The 26,589-nt window shown below is 34.3% G+C and overlaps 4 protein-coding genes across 5 annotated transcripts in view; 2 read left to right on the top strand and 2 right to left on the bottom strand.

Annotated features, from left to right (window-relative positions):
- Nucleotides 1-895: 895 nt before the first annotated feature.
- Nucleotides 896-8,315, bottom strand: LOC116162966 (GTP-binding protein SAR1b). The gene is made up of 6 exons (XM_031476766.1): nucleotides 8,166-8,315; nucleotides 7,855-7,901; nucleotides 7,499-7,618; nucleotides 3,583-3,648; nucleotides 3,299-3,534; nucleotides 896-1,230 (listed from the first exon to the last, which is right to left on the bottom strand). The coding sequence occupies exons 2-6, from the start codon at nucleotides 7,895-7,897 to the stop codon at nucleotides 1,114-1,116; spliced, it is 582 nt and encodes a 193-aa protein (XP_031332626.1). The 5' UTR covers nucleotides 7,898-7,901; nucleotides 8,166-8,315; the 3' UTR covers nucleotides 896-1,113.
- Nucleotides 8,316-8,457: 142 nt separating this feature from the next.
- On the top strand, nucleotides 8,458-9,944 carry LOC116162965. The gene is made up of 2 exons (XM_031476765.1): nucleotides 8,458-9,116; nucleotides 9,169-9,944. Exons 1-2 carry the CDS (start codon nucleotides 8,737-8,739, stop codon nucleotides 9,788-9,790), a joined length of 1,002 nt encoding a protein of 333 aa, XP_031332625.1. The 5' UTR covers nucleotides 8,458-8,736; the 3' UTR covers nucleotides 9,791-9,944.
- A 1,066-nt stretch (nucleotides 9,945-11,010) lies between these two features.
- Nucleotides 11,011-26,589, bottom strand: part of LOC116162963 (calcium-activated potassium channel slowpoke) — a 116,826-nt gene continuing 101,247 nt past the window's right edge. For both annotated transcript variants that reach the window (XM_031476763.1, XM_031476762.1), the window contains 13 exons: nucleotides 26,234-26,284; nucleotides 23,319-23,345; nucleotides 22,805-22,867; nucleotides 21,545-21,574; nucleotides 21,340-21,481; nucleotides 20,935-21,000; nucleotides 19,654-19,828; nucleotides 19,380-19,604; nucleotides 13,947-14,220; nucleotides 13,759-13,895; nucleotides 13,599-13,711; nucleotides 13,294-13,543; nucleotides 11,011-12,591 (listed from right to left, as the gene is read on the bottom strand). In XM_031476763.1, coding sequence (XP_031332623.1) covers nucleotides 12,472-12,591; nucleotides 13,294-13,543; nucleotides 13,599-13,711; nucleotides 13,759-13,895; nucleotides 13,947-14,220; nucleotides 19,380-19,604; nucleotides 19,654-19,828; nucleotides 20,935-21,000; nucleotides 21,340-21,481; nucleotides 21,545-21,574; nucleotides 22,805-22,867; nucleotides 23,319-23,345; nucleotides 26,234-26,284 — 1,673 coding nt within the window. In that variant the 3' untranslated portion in view covers nucleotides 11,011-12,471. The remainder of the gene's footprint in view (nucleotides 12,592-13,293; nucleotides 13,544-13,598; nucleotides 13,712-13,758; nucleotides 13,896-13,946; nucleotides 14,221-19,379; nucleotides 19,605-19,653; nucleotides 19,829-20,934; nucleotides 21,001-21,339; nucleotides 21,482-21,544; nucleotides 21,575-22,804; nucleotides 22,868-23,318; nucleotides 23,346-26,233; nucleotides 26,285-26,589) is intronic.
- LOC116162964 lies at nucleotides 14,301-17,218 on the top strand. Its single transcript, XM_031476764.1, has 2 exons — nucleotides 14,301-15,507; nucleotides 16,035-17,218. The coding sequence occupies exons 1-2, from the start codon at nucleotides 14,514-14,516 to the stop codon at nucleotides 16,733-16,735; spliced, it is 1,695 nt and encodes a 564-aa protein (XP_031332624.1). The 5' UTR covers nucleotides 14,301-14,513; the 3' UTR covers nucleotides 16,736-17,218.

Raw genomic sequence — 26,589 nt, 5'->3', positions numbered from 1 at the left:
GCGGACATTTACAGCATCTCTCTTCGCACCTCTCACTCTAATTCCGTGAGTTTCGAGCCTCACTACAACCGTTGGGTGAAGAAATCCAGATAGAGGCGCAACACCTATATCAAAAAATCGTCGCGAACGTAGGATCTGAGATTTACACAGCGCTTATGGAATCTCAGATCCTGACGGCAAGTTTCTAGTCGGCGTTCCAGTGTGTTGGATAGAGAAGGGATATGCTTAGTAAGAGATAAAAGTGATTACAATTTGTCTTATGGAGGTTGCGTCTCTATCTATAAGTCCTTCACTCAACGCTACAACTGTATTGAATCAAGCAGCGGCGTGACCACCTGTCTTTATTATACATCATGGTCGTTCAGCAGTCAGTGTCATTACATAATCTGCACTCTTCACGCACCAACTTTTGCAGAACAAGTGGTCACAAAATGTGTAGTTATTCAATATATGTACATCACTTGATCTGTTAAATTCTATTTCTTTTGGGATAAAATAGAGGTTAAGAAGTGAAAATAACAAGACGTTTTTATAAATAAGGTTATATTAAAACAAACAAATAGGATAGAGCAATTCTCGAAACCAAATGTTCCCACAGCTGTTGTTTCATTTCTAAAAAGTGGCATTATTTTTTCAACCTGAAGCATTTGATTTATGTTGTCCTTTCAAAAAATGTATGATACCTAATGCAAAGAAGTTGATAAAATAATTAACATGCCATGTGCTCTTAGACGTAAGAAAGACATTTTTGATAGCAAAATGTATATTAATGGACTTTAGCGATATACAATTTTATTTTAACACATCTTAATAACTGAGAAGTGATGTTTACACTTTTTTGCAATTGATGGAAAAAATGAACCAGTCATTTTGTTTATAAATAATAAATATAAAGCCATATTGACAGTAACATTTAATTACCACACATTAACCGGTTTAAGGAAAGTTATAAATTTATTATGACTACATAACAAATACTTACATTGAACTAATTTACACAACAAAAATGATCATATGGCTTGAACAATTTAAACAACACCACTAGTATTGTAACAGTCCATTGGTGACTGGTAACCGGTTATAAAATGTGACGATTTTAGTTAATGATGTGGTTCAGTCAATATATTGCGCTAACCAACGGAAACCTTCACCGTAACCTTGTCGCTTTAGAACTGAACACATAAATAATTCCAATGGACGACCAGGTAAGTCCTGCCTTGACACCTTACCCTAAAAAGAAAGAAATTAATCAATATTATATGGTATATGGTATAGCACAAAAAAAAAACAAATAGAGGGTTTACAGGGTCACAATTCCTCTCAGCTGGACATGAATCGAAAATATTGCAACACCACCGGAGGGAGATGTGCAGACCCATGTAATAATTCTGGTGGAAATAGTCCATACAGGCAGACAGACACAACAAATAATATTAAGTAGGACCTTTACTTGATTTGTACGATAATACAGTATAACTGGTATTTTGGAAATCTATTCCATCTATCTATGCTGTCGTTTTGAGACAACTAAGAACAAAATATGTAAAGATAATATGAAAATGCAATTTCAATTCATTGTTTCGTCTGCTGTGGACTGTGATGGACTATCCTACACCATAAATATAGAGACCCATTGAGGGTCCAATTATAGATTTTCTTAAAAATATTACATCTTGCAAGGTTTTTTAAGGAATTAATTTCATGTAAAGTTTACATTAAAAGGTAACAGTGATTGGATTCATTGTGGTGTGAAATTGTTTGTATATTTTGATAGTGATTCACATCATTAACATTCAACACCACATTCAAAGAGTACTCTCTACCCTTTGCCACAATTGACCAGGACAGCTTATTCTTAGGTGAAATTTATATTTGAATTTAATTCATTTACATCCATATCATCCATCATATAATTCAACTTTGAATTTGTTATTGAAATCTGTTTTTTTATTGATTTAATTTTGATAAAGTAATTACTAAATTAGGAACAAAATCACTAATAATAATTAATAAGAGCAGAAACACCTCGAAAAACACACTGATTTAATAATATCAGAGCCATGTGCGCGTAAATGTATGTTGAACCATTAATTATTACAGGCAGTGCCGGTTTACCGGTTCGGCACGGTAGGCACGTGCCTAGGGGCGCCAGCCGCCAGTTCTACCACCAGGTATCGTCGCCTTGAGTAGTACGCACACTGAATGGAAATTCCCATAACGATGTTCTTACGACTTTTTAAAATTAATTCCTTAGTGTTGTATCATTTTTTACGACAAAGATTAACAGTAATTACACATTCATTTTGAAATGTGTACATTTACCTACTATATAACAGGATATGAAAACTGAGAAGCTGCAATTTTTGTATCGAATTGATATACGTAATCGCAGAGCGAGACTACTATGAACCTTTTAAGAAATTCTCTCGGCAGAGTGAATTGGCACTTCTACACATGAATAGTGACATATTACCGCATAAATGTTGAGGAAATTTTGGATAAATTTGCTTCACAAAAGGCTAGAAAAAAAATATTTTAGAGAACTATGACTTTTTATTATTTAAAAATACCTTCTTCGATTTAGTTTTAGAAAATTATTTTTTTTTTTGCATTTAAAAACGCAAATAATTTATTTTTCGTGAAATTATACTATTCCATTTATTTTCTATTAAAGACTAATTTTTTAATAAAGGATTTTTTTAGGTGTCTGTGGGCACTTAAAGGGTTGTGCCTAGGGGAGAAAATGTTCCTAAACCGGCACTGATTACAGGGTGAATCAATGATTATCAAATGGCATTATCATTTTTTTAAATGTACAAAACTTATTTACAAAAACGCAAATTTTGTTAGCAGATAGTTTCTGTAACTTTATTAGTAGTTACATAATAACAATTAAAAAAAAAAGAAACTTAAATTCAAGAACTCATTAACAAACAATATTGGGAAAAGATGTTTGAACCACTCTTTTATTCGCAATTCATGTAGTAATAATAGCAAATAAATAACATTCACAAGAACTTTTGGCTTACATTACAGTGACTATAGAGTCACTGTAGCTTACATTACCCATATATAAGTTATAACGCAATGCATAATTATTTTGGTTCCAAATGTTCCCATTTATTTTTGTAAAAGAAGACTATTGAACCTATCATCAGAAATGATAAAAAATTTTGATGCATTCTGAAGGTTGGTTCGCCAGGTATCTCAACAATTTATATGCATTCTACCCAATCGCGCTTCGTTGAAAATAAATTTCAATCTAAGAACCATCAAAGTAGAAGTACCAGTTACCCACCTTTCCTGTTGTTTGATTATAGAGAACATAAGAAGTTCTTAATTCATCTTCTGACGCTGCTCCAGGGAGATCTATTTTATTTCCTAGTATAAGAACCGGACAGTTCGATAACGTTTCATCAGTGAGAAGTAAATCCAGTTCTTTTTTGCTTTCCACAAATCTTTGTCTATCGAAGGCATCTATTAAAAATACAATTGCATCTACTGCTGGAAAGTAGTCTTTCCAAACTCTTCTAGCTAAAGAAACAACATTTACAATTTGACCACATTAAGTTGCACTCTTACCTTGTGTATGTCCTCCTAAATCAAACGTTGTAAACCTCATGTTACCGATTGACAATTCTTCTGAAGCTGCAACAAAGAGGAACTATCTTTACTTACTTTACTTAAAAATCTTCAAAATAATATAATAAATCATTAGCGAGTAACTCGAATTTCCAAATCATTTTTGATTATTGTTAGGTATTATCTGTATAAAGCTGGACAAGTCTGATAAAAGTTAATGTGTTTGAAAACGGAATATACGTAAGAGTTCTTATAAAAGGATTCTCGGCTATTGGAGTTATTCAGTTTGATGGACGATTGAAGTTTGTATCCGGGTTACTTTGTGATCTCATTTGAGTTTCACATTCAGAGTGCTGATAAAGGGATTGTGGTTTCTTAGAATTCAATTTTGCCATCAATCAAGTTCATGGCAATATCGGTTGAAGGTTGACCTAAATCTTTTTTTTTAAGAAACCTGGCGCACTGAAGGCGTCGACTAGAGGGTAACATCGGATCATGCGGGTCCTGCGCCACAGCCATTAGCCTGAGTCTGGGGCGTTGGCAACCGGACAACAGGAACCCAACATCTCAGATTGGGGGAATGCACTTCAGCATCTGGCTCGGGGCACGCTAAAAAGAAGTGCAGAGGTTCTGGGGTACCCAAGTTGTGGGGGCACCACGAACCTATGGGCCACTGAGGTGGAACTAAGGGTGGAATTCATAGACATACAGTTTACTAAGTGCACACTTAGTTTAGTTTAAGTGAAACTTTTATTTACTGCTATTATAGTATTCCTGCTTAACTGTCCGTATTTCACGCGTTACTATAGCAATAATGTCATGCGTCACCTTAATAATCTAAAAATATAGCATATTAACTTTTAATAAATATAATACAGTAAGGAAGATATTCAAAAAGGGCTCAAAAAAGATTTTAAAAAAATGTTAAATGATTTGATAAATACAACAAAATTTCAAAAATTTTTTTGAATCTTTCGGTTTTTTAAATCTTTTGAATCTATTTGAATCAATATGGAATTTTTGTAGTGTTATATTTTGGAAGGTGTTCTAAAGGCGGGTTATACCATCAATGCCAATTGGTTTAAGTAAACTGTCTTGTGTGTTTCACTAATAATAGCCAGTATTTTAAACATGTGAGGTAATTATTTTCATTGTTGTGTTGCCTCGAATAGATTTTGTTTTGTTTTTTTTTAATTCATCATAGCCTACTTGATTAAAATATAAAAACCGTTGATATAACTGGTATCTTATTTTCAATCTTATGTTATGATGGCTCGTTGAAAAGAGAATTAAAAAATATATCAAATAATCTAAAAATCTAATATGGTGCCTATTTAACTTTAGGAACTTGCTAAATGTTCCTTAAAGGTAGCCATCTTGAATTTTTTTAAAATATACGAGGTGTTCTATTTAAAAAATGAGGTCCAGTAACTTTTTTGCTGACATCGTATAATGTACCTACCTATTTTGAAAATGGCAGACTACCCAGCAAGTAATTTTGTAATAAACATTTTTTCGTGTCTCTTTTCATTCTGGTATTGACAATTTTTCCTTGTATCTGTTTAGCGAGCGAATGTTTTCAAATTTTGATTGTGTCATTTTTTAACATTGGCCCAAAAAGAGCACATGCCACTTAGTTTGCCTTTCAGTATGTGTGATTCGAGTGGACCACCTCCGTATTAGATTTATCGGATTGTATAGAAGTTGTTCCATTGAAATACTCTTCTTTTTAGCACATTTCCACAAAAATAAAAACATGTACTATTGTGGCCACTTTGTCCGTCCCTAGTTCTTCTACTTTTTTCGCGATTTGGTTCGTTATGCTGTCAAGGTTTGCAACAAAGAAAGGAATTTTTTCTGTGCCGCTTACAAAAAAAGTTATGATAAAAAAAACAGTTTTTTTCATATATGCAGTGCCATAATTTAACAACTATGCCGTTTATTAACGATCCTCGAGATTGTATTGTATTGCTGTCTGTCTGTCTGTCCATCTGTCAGTGTATCTGTCTGTCTATTTGCCCGTCCGTGTGCACGATAGCTTTTGTATTTGCGCAATCCATTTTTTTATTTGTTAAATACTTAAATGAAACTTTGTAGGTACGCTGTAGATGTAGATGGCGACGACGTCGACTAAAAGTAAAACTAGTGCAGTCAAAAAATATGTTGGGCGCATGCGCAATCGCATTTTTTTATTTGTTAAGTTATTTAAATGAAAATTTGTATGTAGGCATCTCGAATAAAGGTGAAACTAATGCCAAATCAAAAATTTGATTTGCGCATGCCAAGAAATACCCTGAAATTTTAGGGTAGGATTCCTTTTATAAACTGAAATTGAAGCAGCAACGTCAAAAATGGAATGCAGATTGTAAAGCTATCTATATTATCAATTAAGAATTCCCTAATGGCCAACATAAATAAATATGTTTTTTGCTTAGGTATATGTCTGTGTATAGCAGCAATCGTAGGGATTGTCGCAATACTGTCAAAAAATGTAAGAAGATGTTATCCCCTCGAATAGCGCCTTCCACCATGAGTTGGAAAATGCGCTAAAAATGCACCCTTTTCATGACTTTTTACCGCTCTCCTACCTCCAACGCAGGTCCAAAATGCGACCACTTTTAGTGTGTTCATTTTTTAGCTTGTGGGAACAAAGTTTTGAAGAAGACCAATGCTGTGCTCACATTTCCGTTCTACACCCCCCTCATTTACTGGCCTACTATACTGATTCTCTTTTCTTGAAGAAAGAAACAGCCGTTTCATGGGCAAGAAGTATGGCAAAATATGGTTAAATTAATTGCTATATGTGGGCAACTAAAGAGCTCAGAATTTTTATGTAAATGGAGTTGTCATGTATGAGCCAAACACATACACATTTACATGAAAAAATAACACAGGTTTCAACAATATTGGCTTTATTCACAGCGGTTTCCATCGTCTATTTACACAGATGTAACAACGAGATTTGAACTTGTGAGGAACAGCCTGTTAGTATTGCGATTAAAACTGATGATATATCAGAGAAATTTTTACACGTTTTCCAACATACGCTTTAGTAATAATGCTACACCTGCTTTCCAACAGGCATAGCTTTCATAAAACTTGCTTTAATAAAATCGGAGTAAGTGGCATTTACACATTGTTATACACGTATTGTGTCCATAGTCATAGATGCATCAATTTTGAAAGAAAAAACAAATGATGAAAAACTTTTGGAGCTAAAGTACATTGGTACAGACACAAACAACTGGTAGACTCTCACAAAAGCGGTTCATAAGAAAAAAACTCAGTAGTGTGCTATCCATCAACGTTTGAAATATTTTAAATAGAAGAGCTGTTAAAAGTATTGAAAATATAACTTGCTTACATAGTCTAGTAATCTGGGCTCGTTATTGTTGAAAAAATGTTTATATTTTGATGTTACATACACTTTTAGTGCGTTTTTGTGCGTGTTTTTCAATTCAATTGACCTTTGCCACAACTCATTCCCTGATAACACTCCTCAGGACTGTCACTCATATAATTATGTATGTATGTGACTTGGCAACGCAGCGATCGCAACCATGACATTGAATAAAGGGAACACGGCCTTTTGCATCCGGCCATTAAGACGAAAGCACGTCACGTCGTTTTATTAATTCGACTCCACAACCCCAACCATCCATGTTTTGAGAATCCTAGGTCCACATTTAAGAAAAAAAAAGAGGTTTCTCTTTAACACGGAATCGCTAAATTTCGTACGATAAATGTTATTCAAATGAATTTCGTAAATCACAAAATTAATCACGTGCATTATACCTATATTATTATATATTGTTGATCAATAAACTATTATTATTATTATCAAAGAACTATCTACCTACCAAAAATAACAAGAATTAGTTTCTACTAAAATTTTAACTAAAAAAAATTAGCTTACTGGGATGCAACGTGGGAACATGCTGAGCGAGCCGATCGTCCTTGAGCATGTGTAGTAGTGTAGTCTTGCCTGCATTATCCAGCCCTAGGAAGAGCAGCTTGCCTGATTTCTTCCATAAGCCTGTGCAAAACATGCAATTAGTAACATCGAATCGTGAACTTACTTTTGATTTGTGCACGGAAATACGGTATTGGTTCGATTAAATGTTCGCTCATTAACAATTTCATTAGTTCTGTTTTTCCCGATTTGGGAGATCCTAAAATAACGTATCTCCCTCTACGATTCACGAACCCTACGTGAAACTTGTCATTTAAATATAAATCGCTACACAATACATAACACAAAAAGTTACTCACCTAAGTATCCTAAAACACCAGTAAACCAGTCCCATATAAACATTGTACTGAAAAAGAACACAAAGGTAGTAGTTATTTTAAATCAGATCGAGACAATAGGCGTTATTAAAAACCTTGGCAACAGATTGCTTTGTACGCAAGGTACTTTGGAATGGATGCAAAACGTAGTTGGATACGTGGAGTTACAATTAATCTTCTAAAACAGGCTTTGGGGTGTTGGGTAATTTAAAAATTAAAACGTAAAACATGCCATGACAACATGACACATCAGTTAACCTCTTAATGTGACCGAGATAATAAACGATACCCACCTTTAAGTATTTAGTTATTAACGTGAAGGGGAGAAAATAAAGTCTTTGTATTGGAGTTAAGATGACTAGGGACAATACCGTACAAAATTTTAAATTTTTAAGACGTTAGCGGTGCACAGAACTACACTACTTTGGCCGAAGTCAAAGATCAGTTGAGTTTGACGTTTAGGTGGTGATGTGACACTTCCGGTTATAGTTCTTCAACTTCTAAATTAAAAACCGATAATCAACGCCCGGTAAATGGCAAAAATTAAGTGTATCAACCCGTATTCTACGTGGACAAGCTACAAGGACCAATTTTCATAAATCGGCCGCTTCCGGAAATTATCAAACCAGTGCTCAAATTGAGGGAAAAGTTAAATTTTAAACGAAGGCCATTTGCGAAATTATTAATAAAACTCAAAGCACAAGTTAAGTTTCGCATTACCACATCAGAGACAGTAGATAAAAAAACTGTCTGGATTGCGTACTTTTATTGATTCGTTTACCTGTGACTGTAAAATAATCAATATTTCCAGTTCACAGACAAACACCATACATCAGACTTTCATTTAAGCTATTGTAATGAATAATGCAAAAAAATAGAAATCGGACAGTTAAACACAACTTTGAATTTTCAAAGGAATTCCTTCAATCTTTACCCGGTGTAGAGAAATTAAATTTGAATGCAAATGATAACGAAGTTACGAAGCACAACGAAAGACGTACACCTTCACCAACCTCTTTCGATTGTGATAGTCTGACTAATGAATCCGATCTAGATATCGTTAGTTTCGGAAAAAGCTCATCTAGTTCGATAAGCTGGAGTGATGATTTTGATGGCGAAGCAACAATTAAAGTACAATGTGAACTTGAACGAATGGAAAGAGTTTTACAGGGAAAAGAAGCGATTCCTCCTCATTACAACAAGCAAGAATACAAACAATGGATTGATACATTTCCACAGATAAGGTAACATGTGATTTTTAATTTTATCGATAATAACATCAAAATATACTTTCAGCATAATGGAAAATTCGAACAATAGCACCCCTACACAGAATGATCAAGTTAACGATAGATCTAATAAAAGCCCAGAAGTGTGTATCAAACCATACACTGTTGAACCAGTTGGGACTACGTTCACTGACGTACATCATGTTTCATCGGGCCTTAAAACTTCAAAACCTATACTGACAAATTCTAACAACTTAAAGGAATTTTTGAAAGTATCACCTATTCTTTTGGAGGAATCTGGATGTAGATCAAACTATCTCAGTACCAGACAGCAGTCCTCACATTCGACTATACAATCTACAAAGTGGATTCGAAGTGATAAACAGTGTGATTATTCCTCATTACCTTACGTATCAAGTGCCAAAGCTAAAGTGAACAACTCATCAATAAGAAAGAAATATAAACTGTCATCACCTTGTAAAAGTAATTGTGTTTCACTGCCTCCTATAAAAACAATAAGTTTTCCATCTGCAAATCAATGTAAACCGCCTATAACACCAAGAGTACAGGCTAAATCTACATCTTCCGCAACTGTTCCTGTGGAAGTGAAATTAAAGAGAAATAAATTTTTACATAAAATTGGTAATTGTGATACAGATCTCATTAGCTTTCGTAAATTATATAAATAAGTGTGCTGTGTTTTCTTGATTTTAATGTTGTAATTTGTTATTATATATCTAAGATGCCTTGAAACAAATGAACTCACTAGCAATTATTTTTTCATATGTACGTATTGTATTTATTGGGTCTAATTATGTTTAATAGGTGATAATAAAATAATATTTTTACAATATTTTATTCATATATATGTAGATATTAAGATAATTATATGATCACAAGTCCAAATTATAACCATCTCAGTTACGCAACTCTAAATTTCATGCAAGAGGCAAAGCTAGATTATTAGAGCGAGCTTATTTTCTTAAAATATTAAGGAAATGTCAAAAGTGATACCTAAAAAATAAATGAAACACACACGTGGCAAAAAATAATAAATTGCGCATACACAAATTGAAACTAGGTATCAGAAAATGGATTGAGCATGCGCAGACATAACTTTCTCATTTATGGACTACTTTTTCTCAAATGAAGATCACTGACCTCTATTTAAAATGGATAGGTACTTAACTCATATGGGACAATGAGTTATTCTTTATTCATTGATATGGGATGCGCAGTGAATTTTTAGACAAATTGAAACGTCCTCAACGTATTCGTGAATCTGCGCTGTAGCTTTTTTAAAATTCCCGTCTCACATTTTGTCCTTGATCAATGATCAGAAAGAAACTGTAAAATAACTTGCAACTCACATATATGATTGCTCGATTCGAATTGTCAAGGAATACTACTTTAGATTTTATAACTAACAACACGTTTTAGTACTCGTTTATGTCTACTGCGCATGACGCCGGACACGTAATACGTGCGCGAGGGGGTAATAAATAAACATAGCTATTCAAATTTAGATGTGCTGAAGATGCTTTTTAAAAAAAGGAAAATTGCATTTGAAATATATTTGGCTGGGTAACCAATTATTTTGGAAAAAATGCTGTTGATTTAGAAACGCCTAATCTAATTAAAGAAAATGGGCTTTTTGTAAATCGTTTACGATTAATGTTGTAACAGATTAACAGGGCTCGGGCCGTATTTTAAATACATAAATTATGATGTAATGTGTAATGGCGTTGCAAATACTTCTGAAAATGCGTTTTGTATTCTGTATTTGCAATTCAGAACTGGGATCAATGGAGCTGGTAAGATTATTTGTTATATTCAAATATTTTTATTTTCATTTTTTACATACAATTTGTATCTTTATATTTAACAAATATAAATAACATCAACAACAGTAATAAAGTCAATTGCTCAGTGCCATGATAATGCAATATTTAATCAGAGCAAATTCTAAGTGTTATCACTGTTATGTAAAAAATTATTTTAATGCATTATTATTATAAATATACAGAAAAGTACTTTAAGTAAAATGTTTAGTTACTTACAGTTCTTTTTATGTTTAATCTACTCGCAGATGCTTCTCAACTTTTTCACTTTAAACTAATTTCATTTCAATAACTGTGTTAAGACAAACAACATGTTTTTTACTTGATATGTTTTTTGTGTGTTCAAATTAGACAATTATATTTTATTGGCCAAATGTCAACAGGTAATGCTTAAACATAATAATTGTTGATGAGTAGGTAATTGAAATGAATTTAGCATAGTAATTACAAAACAAGACACACTTGTGAGAGATTGTATGATATTTCTATTGGTATTGCCCATGGTGGGCATACAGAGATGGATTTAAAATTCTACTTTAGAAATATATGTATATTTATTTGGTTAAAGCACATTTTAAAATCTGTTCAATTTTAAAGTGTATATTTTGGTGTATTACATAAAGAATTGCTAAAATAAATTTAATATATCTAGTGTCTATATAATATTTTATTCACACAATACATAATTCAGCAAAATGAGACAGGCTTACCCTTATAATTACTTATTTACAATATCACAATTTAAGATTAAAACTGTACATATTTTACAGTCTGTCTTCATATATCTTACACAGAAATTGTACAAAAGCTATAGGTAGGTACTTATAAAAAACAACAGATAATTAGTTATTAGGTCATTACCCACCTCTGATTTTTGTTTCTAACACGTAACTAGGTACATTAACAATAATTACTCTAAAAGCTCAAACTTTTTCTGTCTGTTTGCGTACACCACTGCGTTTGGTATAGTGTGATTAGCAGTATTTAGAACTGTTTATTTTTTTTTTAAATTAGGTACTGCCGATGTGATCTACCTAATAATGTTCGATTAATTTATAATATATTTAGGTAAATATGTATAAAAGCACTATTTTATTTTTACTTGTAGCGCCCTCTTTTCATGTAAAGTGTACTGGCAAGATCTAACACACAAAAAGAATTGCATTCTGAACCATCCATATAGCAGATAATGTACCAAAAATTTTAAATTCTTTTTAAGAAAGACAATGTATCACACGTTATAGAAGCAGTGGTACATTAACTACCATGTACAATGTGCAGTTATTTATTGATTCCAAATATCTCGTTTTCATTTTTGTTTTTCAGAATGCATTGTAAATGGTTGGGAAAAAATATACTTATAATTAAATTATCCAGATGTTAAAACAATAAAATGAGATTGAGCTACTTATTATAAAATATAACACACCTTGTAACAATGGTATAAATTAAGGAACAAAGGTATTGGAATGGTAATTATTTTAGATATAGGAATAGGGGCCATCTGTGAGGGCGCTACAAAGTAATAGTCAAGAGTTATCATCCTTATTGGTGCCTCCTCCTCCCGTCCCACTTCCTTGACCTGTTCTATGTCGTCCTCGTACTTGCTTGTATTCTAATCCAGGATCAAACTGCATTAACACAAACACCTGAAATATAAGATGTTAATGGCTGTACACTACTATCATAATAGAAGCTTAATATTTTACACCAACATTGTTCATCCAAATATTTTTTAATAGCGTATAGGAGGTGTCTAAGGTCAAGTAGGATTATATTTGGTATATGAATATGAACGTTTTTCAAGAAGTTTAATTATGTAAGTTTCTTACTTCTCTAAGACAAACTCAAAAATGATATAGGTGATAATTATCCCTTTTTTTAAACGAATGGGGGTAATATTGAATTTTTAAACGATTAAACAGAGGTATTGCTTATATTTTAACATGCATTGTCTCCATCAATTGTTTGGTTGTCTCTTGTAAAAATGTTTGAATTGAGTTTTGAGCTTCTGGTGATCAGCCCTTCTTGGTTGAAAACTAATTTGTGACACAATTTTAGTTTCAAAAAATCAAGGTTGCCTTTGAAATGTTCAAAAAACGATTTTTCCTCAATTTACCTATCTACATTCATAATTTTAAATAAAATATTGAAGTATTTGTATCGGCTTCAAATTTTCTACATGGTCATTACATTCTATTTTGAATAGTTTTTTAGGCACATGATGAAAAAAAAACTAATTATTAATTGAAAAATGTCATTATTAACAGTTTCCAATCATGGCGCCACAGACACTGTCGTTAGCAACGTTGCTTGTAAAACTCAAAAGCAAAAATACACTATTATGTTACCTGATCCGAGGGCAATAATTGGAAATCATCTGGAGGGTTAGTTATTACGTAACGTTTACTACTAGCATCGCAGGAATTACTAGTATCTCGAAATCTATATAATCCTATGCATAGCATTCCATATTGTTTAAGCGCAGATATAAATAAATCTCCATATTTTCCACCTTCTCCAAATTGCGCTAATGGACCATCATATAGCGATATTTGACCGACCCTACATCGATCTCTATTAGATAAACTATCAGGTGTGCTAAAAACTCATCGGTATATATATATCACAAACTACTATTTTCTGGGCATCATACCTATAGCCGCCACGAAGGCCCGCACCTTCTGCTAATATTAATTCTAGTTCTGGTGTTGCTCCACCTGTTATCAACGATCGTATCAAAGTTAAGGCATTTTGGTTAAAATAAGTCTGAAAGAAAAATTCTTAAAAAGAATACCGCATTTTGGCGAACTTACTGTAGACATTAAGGAATCCAACACGCTAACGGCGAACGCTGTACCACAGGCGAAAGGTTGTGTAAGATATAACTCAGTATCGGGATCGTCATCATCGTCTTGATCCAGAAATTGAACATTACTATCATTCACCAATTCTACAATATCATGAATTTAACCTTTCATATTTCCCCACACGTTATAAATACCTGTTATCATAGGTACATTTGCGCCATACACTGACCCTCTCCTTTGTAGCACTATTGGACTACCAGGAGTTCCATCGGCATCTCCATTTACTTGACTAAGAACACCTATAGTATCATCAAACGTCATCGCTTTAATATTTAAGGAGGCTAAAATTGCTTCTTTATCTGCTAACGTTGGATCGTCATTGCTTGGCACTTTTGCAGACAGAATGCAGCACATATCACATAAATTCACGTTTACCGCGCGTAAATCTGCTCTGCTCAGCGGTGAACCCTAAAGAAAAGTTTGTAATAAATCAACAAAGTAATAAATATACATTGTACATATTGTTATTTGTATTTGTGTAGAATAAACTGACGGACACTGAAACCATCTCAATTATGTGGTCAAAGAAATCTACATTACATTTTGTTTGGTATTGCAACCATACCATGTTGCAATCATGTGTAATCGCCTAGCATAAGTTAATGTTAAGAGAAGTGACACATGTAAAAACATACCATGAATAAAGTTGATGGAAGAAAGCCTAATTATTACAAGTTTTCCAATTACAAAACATATTAAACATGGCGCAGTCGTATACTCACGGACCAGTAAAGCTACCCCCTGATTTTGACCTGCAAGGGCAGAATGCGGCCATGGAGTGGAAGTTTTGGAAGGTCGCCTTCGAAGACTACTTGGTTGCTACAGGGCAACATGAACCTAATACCAATGTAAAGTTAGCGATTCTGAGAAATATTATTGGTACCGAATCTTCGCGAATTATGTGCACCATTGCAATACCCGATGGAACAGATGATCCTTACAAATATATGATGGGACAATTGGAGGCATATGTAAATCCACGTTTTAATGAGGTAGTTGAAAGGCACAAGTTTCTGAGTAGGAACCAGAAAGAAGGTGAATCATTCGAACATTTTCTAACTGACATAAAACATCTCGTGAAGTCTTGCAATTACAGCACAATAGACCCAGATGAAACTGTTGAAGAAAAAGCTTTAAGGGATAAAATTGTCATGGGTATTCGTGACACAGTTACACGAGAAGCCTTGCTAAGGGTTGATAAGTTAAAGTTAAATAAAGCTATAGATATTTGTCGTGCCAGTGAAATGAGTAGAAATCAAAACAAAATGTTTTCTGAAGAAAGCGCAGAAGTAAACACGGCTACAAAAAGGCATGACAAGAGAAAGGGCTCCAAACAAAACGACACCAAAGCACAGGAAAAATTTAAGTGTAAGCGTTGTCAAAGTATGCATGGCCCCCGGGAGTGTCCTGCGTTCAGGAAGCCTTGCACAAAGTGTGGAATTTTAAACCATTTCGCAATTGCTTGCCGAGTGAGAAATATTAAAAATGTGCAACAAAATGTCAACAGCGATAGTGAAGATAGCTGTAGCAGTTTATTTGTCAATCATGTTAATTTTTTAGGTAGTTCTAAGGACCTTTGGGACGAGATTGTCGAAATTGAGGACACGAAATTCAAGGTAAAACTGGACACAGGAGCTGACGTCTCTGTGATCCCGCGCAAAATTTTTGATAAAATAGACAAACAATTTAAGGTACGTAATAGTAGATTACATACCGAGCTGGGAGGTGGTTCATTACCTACCCCGAGGGCTTAAGGTACCTCACCGACGCGCGAAGCGCGGAGGTGAGGTATAAGCGCGAGGCGTTGGTTATGAACCACTGACCAGCGAGGTTTGTATACTATTTTACTCACAATCGATCATTTAAGGTAAAGTATATAATTCAACAAGGTGTTACTTTAACTGTCAATAATAGTGACACCGCCAATGTAACCATTAATGTTTACAACAATAGCAAATAGTTTCGTTCTTCTTCGTAATTTGCTATTGTTGTAAACATTAATGGTTACATTGGCGGTGTCACTATTAGTATAAGTTTCATATAAGGATAATATGAATAGCATTTGCAGGTAAGGAAAGTGACAGATGCTAGCCGGGAAAGTGACAGCTAGCCGGGAAAGTGACAGCTAGCCGGGAAAGTTACTTTCCCGGCTAAGGTGAGTAATGAGTCGCTTCGCAACCGCTATGAAGGTTAGGAATTCAGATAATACTAACCGATTGTGAGTAAAAGCAATTATATCATTAAGGAATTTGAAGGCACTCAGGCTAAAAGTATTGGCACTGTAAACCTATTTTGTAAATATAAAAACAAAAATGTCTATGAAGATTTTGTAATCATAGAAGGGGTTAACAAAATTTTATTAGGTGGCCAAGCTTGTGTTGATCTTGGTCTCTTGAAAAGAATCAATAAAGTAAATATTCAAGAGTATAACAAAAACCGAGACAAAGATAAATTTATATCTGAGAATTCCAACATTTTTTCTGGTTATGGTAGGTTTGAGGGAAAGTATAAAATTACAACGGTCAAAAAATTGAAACCGGTTAGCTACCCCCCTACAAGGGTTCCATTTGCTATAAAAAGTGCTTTGAGAGATGAGCTCGATAGACTTGTACAGAGGAAGGCTATCGTGAAGGTTGAAGAGATAGACCCGCGAGCTAGCATAAACCGAATGGTTATCGTCGAAAAGAGTAACGGTAAGTTAAGAATTTGTTTAGATCCCCAGGACCTTAATACCCAAATTGTAAGAAAACCACATCCAGTAAAAAAAATTGAAGAAGTTTGTTCCGGAATGACAGGCAAAAAAGTATTTTCCGTATTTGATTTGGCTGAAGGATACCACCATCTAGAATTAGACGACAGTTCTTCTTGGAAATGTTGCTTTGCCACCCCCTTTGGCATTTATCGATACACTGTTTTACCGTAAGGACTCTCTAATTCCCAAGACTTATTCCAAGAACAGATCGAAAGTAAGTTTGGTGACTTGGAAAATGTGCAGCTGCTCCATGATGATATGATAATCATGGGAATAGACAAAGAGGAACATGACAGGGCAGCCGAACAAGTGATAAGAAGAGCAAAAGAAGTGGGCGCTTAATTTAACAAAGAAAAATTCCAGTATTGCCAAAAGCAAGTCAAATTTATGGGACAAGTTTTTTCAGAGAAGGGCATGGAAATAGATCCAGAGAGGGTAGAGTCTCTTCGCAAATTACAAAGCCCAAGAGATAAAACCGAACTGCAGAGAATTATAGGTAGTTTCAATTATGTTAGGAAGTACATTCCAAATATGGCCGATCACATTAAACCTCTTTGTGAACTGTTAAAATCTAATGTTGACTTCAAGTGGCTTCCTTTACAACAAGAATGTTTCGACAAGTTAAAAGAGATAATTACTAAATCCCCAGCACTACTACCATTTGATCCTAAAAAGAAAAAAAATCTTACAATGCGATGCTTCTAAAAATGGGATAGGATGTTGTATGTTCCAGGAGCATGAAAATAAAGTGTTAAAGTTAGTGGCTTGTGCTTCTCGGAGCATGAATGATCATGAAGTAAACTACAGCCAAACAGAAAAAGAGCTTTTATCGATATATTATGGTACTCAAAAATTTCACGACTTTATATATAGTTTTGCTGTAGACGTCCAGAGCGATCATAAACCTATAATTTCCATCATGAAAAAACCTATCTGTAAAATCGGTTCTGTACGATTACAGCGTTTAAGACTTAAACTCCTAAAATATACACTAAATGTCTATTATGTGCCTGGTAAGGACATTCATTTTGCAGACATGTTATCTCGATCAAGTCTGAAAGTCAAAGAGCATGATCCCGAAATGTTGGAAATGGTACACTCTGTAAGCAAACATATGCCTATGAGCATCGAAAGGCAATCCGAGTTAAGATCTTCGACTAGCAAAGATGAAACACTTTCAAAGATTATTGATTATTACTTCTACGGATGGCCAAAAGAAAGTTCTCTGACCGATGACTGTAAACCCTACTATAAACTTAAAGATTCCATCTTCGTTGAAGCCGGCATGGTTTTTTTTATGACAAACTTATTGTCCCGAATGCTTTGAGGAATAGTCTCATGAAAGTTATGCATAAAGGACACATTGGCACCAGCAAAACTATAAACAATGCTAGAAAATTATTTTATTGGCCAGGTTTAAACAACGATATCACAACCTTTATAAAGCAATGCCGAATGTAAAAACATACCATGAATAAAGTTGATGGAAGAAAGCCTAATTATTACAAGTTTTCCAATTACAAAACATATTAAACACATTTGGTCGATGTTATCGTGATTTTTGTCAAATGTTTGTACTAATTGTATTTATTGCAAATAAAAAAAATGGTTTCTGTGTCTCTGTTGTGCCATATTAGGTGTGTACTTTTTAGTGGAATGTTTTAGATGGGGTGAAGTCATCCTTGAACATTTTCAGCCAATCGCTCAACAAATATGTGTATGTAATGTGTGTACTGTGTTAATTGTGTATCTACGTGTTGCCTTGCTTCACACTACGAAACCGTTTTTGATTCAAAACTTTCACGTGGAAATTTCGCTTTCACCCTAAAATCAAATTCACTTCCCCCCTCCTATGCGCCTTAGCCGTGGTACCATTGTCATAGCTTTTAGTGTATGCATTTTGTACCAAAAAAACCGAAAGTGAGGTGTAGCGAGGATGCAACCGCTCGAGTGATTTGCTTTTTTTGGCATATTTTTATTTACGCCACTTTGCCATCGTTTTACCACCACACCCCACCGCCGCTCAAACAGTTCGGTCGCTGAAGGAATTTTCAATGTTTTCAAAGAAATTATGACATTTCCTCGAGCCTTCTCGTTCCTTTCATGCCCCCCCTCCCTTCAATAAAACGTGGAAAGCACTGTCCCACGGCGAATCCAAGTACGCCATTACAACCGCAATTCGACATGCCCTCCTCCCATTACGGCGTCCGGTCCCCTTTCCTAAAACACCAGTTTCTATTTTGCCCTAGAGAAAATCACCCAAAAAGCTCATTTTGAGTCGAAAAATTCCTACACGCAGACGGAGCCAATCGTACGCAATGTCAAGTTATTTGTATTTCCCCTCCCTCGCCCGTAACAAATTTTTAAACCATTTATTACCTCGTGCACGCACTTCACGCCAACCGGGTTTTCACGATTCTTACAGCGCATCCCCCCTGAATTCGGCACGCCACCGCCTCGCGGCTCTTACCTTTTGTCCTTCAGAGTGCAGATTATACAGAAAAACATGAAAACTGGAGTTCCACGAGGGAGGCGCCGCTCTTCTTCGTCTTTGCATATTTTTTTGTATATATTTTTTCCCTTTTCCGTTTTTTTTTGGTGGAAATAAACATTATTATTATTATATTTTCATCAACGTTATGTACCTATCGTTCTTTAAAAATTTAAAAAAATCCGTAATCAGGTCTATACTTTTAGAGTTTTTTTGAGCAGTCCATACCTAGTCTGAGTTTTCTTTAGAGCATTGTAAAACCATCGACATAATATTATAAAAACCGCAATGTGCTGAATATCTATTGGACATCTAAATACTTACATTTAACACAGATATTTTCGGTAAATTTTGCAACATTTTCCATTCTCGTTTGATATACTCTATCGATCCAACTACAACTACATGTTTTAATTCGTGATAATGAAAATTACTAGCTCTTAATGGCATAACTAAATTTCGAAGTCCTATTAATGGAGAATCTGGATCAGCAAATAGGCACACCACCACATGTCCGTTTAATACAGTCATTGCGGCTTGATTTCGATCCTGGAAACATTTTTGTACACAGATACCAATATGGCTGTTCTGCACTTACAAGTATACAGTCTTCTAAATTTTTAGCCGGCCCCCAATGGAACATTCCGGTACTGTCGTACTTCATTTCTGTCTTCTCAAAATCGAAATCCTTCGCTTGATCATCGGCTAAGCCTACCGGTAAAGCAACACCATTGTTATTCTGATTGGTTCCTCCGCTTGATCTACTAGTCGGCCTGCAAATTTCAAAAATGTTTCAACTCGAGTACCACACAGTGTAAACAATGAATTGAATTAGCCGAGCGTTTAATGGTAAAATAGAGATAGTCGTGTATTCTGGAGATGTTCATCGATACAATTGGCGATTAGGTCCTTCCTATCGAGACATTTCATATTTATATCGGATGTTGGGTTTTTATATTTGTTTGTCAAAACCAGAATTACTACTATTGTATTGAAGAACCTCCCAGAAGTTATTTACATTTTGTATCTCTACCCATACCAACAAAGAAATGTCTATTTACAAAAGTATTAATTTAGCTTTTTACTTTAATGGATATTAAGGAGTAAATAAACTGTACGGTTTAAAATATTTAAAGCTTAAAAATGAACAAATTTAAGTATATGTATTAGCACAGCATGTAGGTATGTAAAAAATATAAAGAAACATAGACACAATATCACACAAACTTGTAACTTTTTAGCGAACAGTGAATAGATACTTTTTGTTGCATGGAAACTCAATAACTATCTAATTAGTATCATCATGCCCAAAGGACCATGCAATTAGTTGTTCTTTCATAGTACATTCTAATCAAGTATTTATTAAAAATTTCGTGTATGTTTGTATGGCACGATACTAAACTATAAAATTTCAACATGTCAAATTTAGTCTATTGGTTTGACTAGCAGCAAAAAGCGCCAAAAATTAAATTATGTTAATTACACATAGAGTTGCTTAATCATTGATTACTACCGTTTTAAATTAAACATAAAAAGCTAAAATAATTCAAAAATTTTAAATTGTTAGTTTGTGCATTAATTGTATATTAATTTTACTGTGCCATACAGTTTTGATGTACTACAAAGGGCAAAGTTAAAGATCGCAAAACTTAATATAGGTAATATGAACTTGCTTTTTAATAAAACAACTATAGTTTCCACTGACTTGCAATACCTATATTATTTAAGAGTAACAAATAATTACGAAAATGCAACAGAATGACAAGAAGCGTATCAAAGAAATCCACTAACAAAATTTATATAAAATATTATTGATTATCTAAGCACAGCAAGCAAATAGTATAGTACCGAAAAGTGTTAAGTAATAGCAAAAGCATACATGAGTTTTTTGACTTCATAGGCAAGATGATAGCCGGCATAAGACGTAGTATCCTGCTCCGGCGGTCTGAAAACAGCACACTGCTAATAGCACACCACATGTCAAACCAATATATCAATGAATATTAAATTATTGCATAGGTACTGAAAACCATCATCACCCTCAACAGAAGTGCTTATTACCAGTTTTGTTCTGTAAAATTCTGAAACTCACCATTTTAATGAATAATTGTACATTTCTAAAAAAATGTATATTATTAATTATGCAAAATGAAACATACTCATGCGGGGTGATCTCGTTGCAAATATTAGATCTTGTACACTATTTTAATTTTGAAACAAATTTCAGTACATGTAAGTATACCATAATATGAAATTATAATTAAGTTCAATTGTCAAAAGTTACCTGGAGTTGAAACCCGGCGATACCAAACTATCGGTAGTCGTTCTATTCACGTTCGGCTTAACTTTATTCACTTGTTTAGTCGAGTTTACCATATTTGCCGTTGGGAGCGCGTTGGCTCTGTGATTTTGATTTCTGTGTGTTACTAAGGAGTTGTACAATACATAGCTTAATAAAACGTGATCGTCCAAATGGTAGACATACTTACAGTTTAAATCGTCGTGGCGGCCAATGTCACCTAAAATGGAAAAATTTTATTTCTTTGCATCTATGGATCGGTATCGAAAAACGTTAAGAAAATGTGGAAAAACATATGCAGTTTTAATAATTTTCCATTTTCACCATTAGCTACGTACGTTAATTACTTACATCCGCAACCAACAAAAATAATGATTTTCAGAAAATAAATTATTAAAATCGTACTATTATTTGTAAATTAGAGTCATTAATTGAAACAATCAAATAAATTATTTATGTATTTTTTCTGCTTTTTACTGTAATCAAATGCGTAAATATAATGAGATGCATCTTGCACCTTTAATGGCCATCGTCAATTGGTAGAGATCTCTCACATTCATGCAATTTAATTTGAAATGTGAGGGTAATTCCAAAAGTAAAATCTACAATGCAGTGTAGATGCAGAGAAACTGGTGTTCAACGTTGAGAACAAATAACCAAAAGATCCATCATTTTCCAGTCGCGAAATTTCAAAATGATTCAAATATTGTAGAATTAAACGGGTTTTTGTATTTATAAAAAAAAGGAGATCTTACTGTTGGGATTTCCCTTGTATTTCTTGTAAAGATGACATACTCCACAAATTGTCTGCTTTAATAATCTCTACTATGCAGCAAAACGTTTTTTTAAAATTTATTATTTATTTATTAAAACCTAGTTTCTACGTTGTCCAATAGGGATGTCAAGTTGAAGGGTTTAATGTAATCTACCTTCTACTTATATACTGCAGTCATGTTTGTAAGTAAGAATTTCTTTAGAATATGCTATCTCTATCTATCGCATATCTCAGTATTGAGATTGGCTTGGTTGTGATAGATCACTTTGTACGTGTAACATTTTTATTGTAAATGTAAGATTAATCAACTGCTTATGTTTGTTCACATGCAAATAAAGCCAAACAGTTGTTATATTGTAAATTGGGCACTGCGTGTGTGGTCATATTATCTCAAGTTCAATTAAAGTACAGAAAATGAGCTACAATTATTCTACATCGCCAGGTTTATAACTATAATAAAGAACTAAAGAAACGCTATACTAATAAAAGTGTCAAGCACAGGAAATTGGAACATTGGATATTGGGCAGAGTATATCAAGAATAAAAATTTGATTTGATGATGTAATTGCAACTTCATGTTTTGTGCAAGCGTCAACAAAAATTTGCTTGCATTTAAGTGCAGGTAAAGGAAAAAGTCACAACTGTGCATTTATAAGCAGCTCTATAGTGAAGTACCTCGGACGTGAACCTTCTTGGGCAACTCTGGTGGTGTGAAAGTTGGGGGAGGATGGTGGTCATCTGTAAACCACAAACCAAACTCCAACATACAACTATATTTTTCTAAATCCCTACAGTTAAGTAATCTAAGTTTTATAATTCACATAAATTCTAATTTGAAAATGTTTGAAAAACGAAATTAGTAAGACATTACGCTAGACAATTTCGAAAGACTTGACTGTAACTTTTCAAATTAGTGCCTCCAAAAAATTTCTTTACAATATATTAAAGCTACGTATTATCGCTAATACTAAATATACTTTGTGCAAGTATAAACATGCTAGAAATGCAAGAACGCAAGGCATGCGCTAAACATCGAAAGCGTTACTAGAACTATATAGAGAATGTGAAGTGGAAAATAGTTAAGTAGGTAGGTACTGTTTGCAGTTATAAACAGAGTATGAGTATTTGAGGTGATTCGATTATTAACCCTCGACAGTGCCGATGACTGAGGTATTTCAGAGAAACTTACTTGGAAACAAGTTTGTGAAGTCCTCGCCTGCAGGCCAAAGAAAATTAAACAAGCACCAAAGTATACTGTTTGAAGTGTTTTAAGGGAAGGTGTTAATAGTAAGACAATGAGAAAACTACATATAAATCTCTAGTACCTAAATTATAAATGTTAAATGTGTCATGAGCTACGTCACTCAGGGTGTGCGAGTGTGTGTGAATGTAAGAGGGTTGTTCAGAAAGTACCAGACGTTTTGAAATAAAAATTGTAAAGAAAATCTTTTATTATATACGTTTAGGAGCTACACTCTTGGACTATTTATCAACACAGGCGCCATTCAAATTGAGGCACTTATCATAGCGTGGCACAAGTATTTTGATTCCAACTTCTATAAATCCACCGCCTGAGATTTTAACCTGCACTGGGTAACGCCGACCTGAAGTTCAGCGCCCCTATCGAACCGCTGTGTTACGAGTCAGGTCTTCATCGCCGGGAAGAGGTGGAAGTTTTGTATTTTGCTGACATCGGCCACCCGCACACAGTCAACCTGGACAGCTCTTGGGTGATTTTGGATGGGAGATTTTTGGTCACCCCCCATACAGCTCGGATCTGGCGCCAAGCGACTTCCACCTCTTCCCAGAGATGAAGGCCTCACTCGCAACACAGCACTTGGACAGTGATGCCGAACTTCAAGATGGTGTAGGGTTAACCAGTGGTTAAAGTTTCAGGCGGCGGATTTATACCAAGTTGGAATCAAAACACTTGTACCATGTTATCGTAAGTGCCTCAATATGAATGGAGACTATGTTGAATAATAGCCTAACAGTGTACCTTCCAAATATATATAATAAAAGTTGTTTCTTACACTTTCTTAATTTTTTATTTTAAAACGTTTGTTTACTTCCTGGATAGCCCGCGTAATAAAGAAAAACAGTTGGGGTTATAGCGGCCATTTTCATAGGAACATTTTTTTGTTGAAGTGATAGATATTAATAATTGTGTTGCACGCAATTGTGTATGTCGATGTTATTTTACACTGTACCTATATAAAAAGGGTAAACTGCGATCGCCTGTTAGTAGGCAACAAAAATTGTTCTCCAACACAGGGGAATGGTGACATTTTTGAACTGCCCACTGCAGTATCCAACTTCTTGAATACAAGAAAAAGGCTTGGAAACAATAATTATGAACTTTTCAAACACTTTAGATGTGGTGGGATCACACAATCGCCCAAAATAATATAATAATTCGAATAGTTTATTAAACAATCAGCTGTCCCAGTTATGGGACATTACATTACATTACCCTAATCTGTTTAAGAATAATAAGCATTTTAAACTTATGCTACAAATTATATTCTTTAAATTTCTTTCTGTTTTCCCTACATTTTCAACCAAATGTGCGCTATCATGGGATGCATAAGATAACATCATACAACTCCAATGGCGCAAGTGCGATAAATGGAGCCTAAACCTGACTTCTCTCTTACTTTGCATAAACTGGATTAACTTTGTGCTTCTAACCTTTTTTTTTAAGTTTCGAAATTACAAACAATTCTTAGTGTAGGTATAATTTTCCTGCGCACTTTTTTCTTTATCTACCGATTGAAATCTAGTTGGCAATGCATTTTTATCCGAAAAACAAAACAAGACACTTAAATTGAAGCCGACATTTAAATCTCTCTATCCTTATTAGTTTCTGAAATTCTCATTCTAAACGTTAAAAAATCTTATGCCAGTTTCAACTATACAGAGATATATTTTAGATATGTAGCATACCAAGGGTCTCACTGCGAAACTAAGCTTAGGCTTCAATTGAACGAAATCGATGACCTTGGAACTTCCCTCCCAGTTTCTGTGCCCTTTGTTTGGAGAGTTAAATCTGGGCTTTTGGGCACTATGTTGTCCAATGTGAATTAAAAAAAGGTTTCATCATTCTTGAATGAAGACTTTTCACGTGCAGGTATCAAGCAGTATCAAACTGTACCATTTGTACTTGTACTGTTGAAATAGAAGGCATCGGATTGGTGTTCGATTAAACAAAAGAATTCACAATAGCCATGTGCCAACCACCCTAAAGTTTTCTACAGTTCTATGTGTCAGAACATTCGAGATTACTATGGCAAAATTCTTTTCATCTTTCAATTCTTTTTGGACTTCAGTTTACCAAGTACCTATATCAAATCTGTGGATGTTAAGATGTATTCTTGGGCAATCGTATACTTTGGATTACTGATATTTTGTGCAGAAAGAAAGTTGTGAAGCAACTGTTATATAAACAATATTCCAATAATGACTACTCTCTCTTGTCATTCTATTGCCTACGAACTGACGTTCGCTACACTATGTAAGAAAACCCACTCACCATGCAATATGACATCTTAAAAACGTATAAGTATGCAAGTCTTATAGCAACGTGCGTTCAGAATACTAAGAAATAACGTCTATAAGATTATTTTAACATACGTATATCCCTGTATCAAACGAAGTCTGGCAAACTAATAAACCTACTTTCCTTCTTTTTGTAAACTTTAATTATTTTGTGAATGTGTAACAGAAGTTATATGATATGTAGTAAATTTTCTTTTTCTTTTACAGAAAACCAACACTGCAAAATATAAACCTAAACATTTAGAACGACATCGTGAACCTACACTTTTCTAAACACACAGTACTAGACCTGGCATTACACAACACTAAAACATTTACAGAAACATATTTATGTACAAATAGAAGACAGGCTGTGGGTTGTAGTAATGTAAAAAGATGGCTATTTAAAAATTTGTGTGCAAAATATGCTACAATAATTGCATGTGTAGCCTATAGACAAAATTGTGAAACTTGTAGGTACCTAACTATGTATATGTAGACATCAGTTGTGTGTTGTGTTCGTGTGACAATGTGAGTGTAAGGGCTATGTGTTGTGAAAATACGTACTTGCTCGACCAACCATCTGTACGGTACGAACGCCTTTCCTGAATGTAGCCACTATATAACGAACCAGATAAAAAGTACTGTTAGTTTTAGCAAAACTTCAATAATTCTACAAAGGGCTCCTAGCAATTAATCTCTGCTATTGTGTGGAATAACACATCCTTGTTTCTCCATTTTTTTGAGAATTGGACGCACAGATTAAATAAAAGTAACTAAACAAAGATGTGCCTATCCTCTAATGTAAGTGAAGGAAATTAAATTGAACTGTAGACTGCAGACCAACCCTGGGCTTAGGTTTGAGTTGTGGTTGGGTTGGTTAACAAACAGTAATGGCTTGTTTACATTTACATTTAATACTA

This window comes from Photinus pyralis, unplaced genomic scaffold, assembly GCF_008802855.1.
Source record: "Photinus pyralis isolate 1611_PpyrPB1 unplaced genomic scaffold, Ppyr1.3 Ppyr1.4_LG2, whole genome shotgun sequence".
Taxonomy (NCBI): Eukaryota; Metazoa; Arthropoda; class Insecta; order Coleoptera; family Lampyridae; genus Photinus; species Photinus pyralis.
This window is presented reverse-complemented; position numbering and strand designations above follow the sequence as displayed.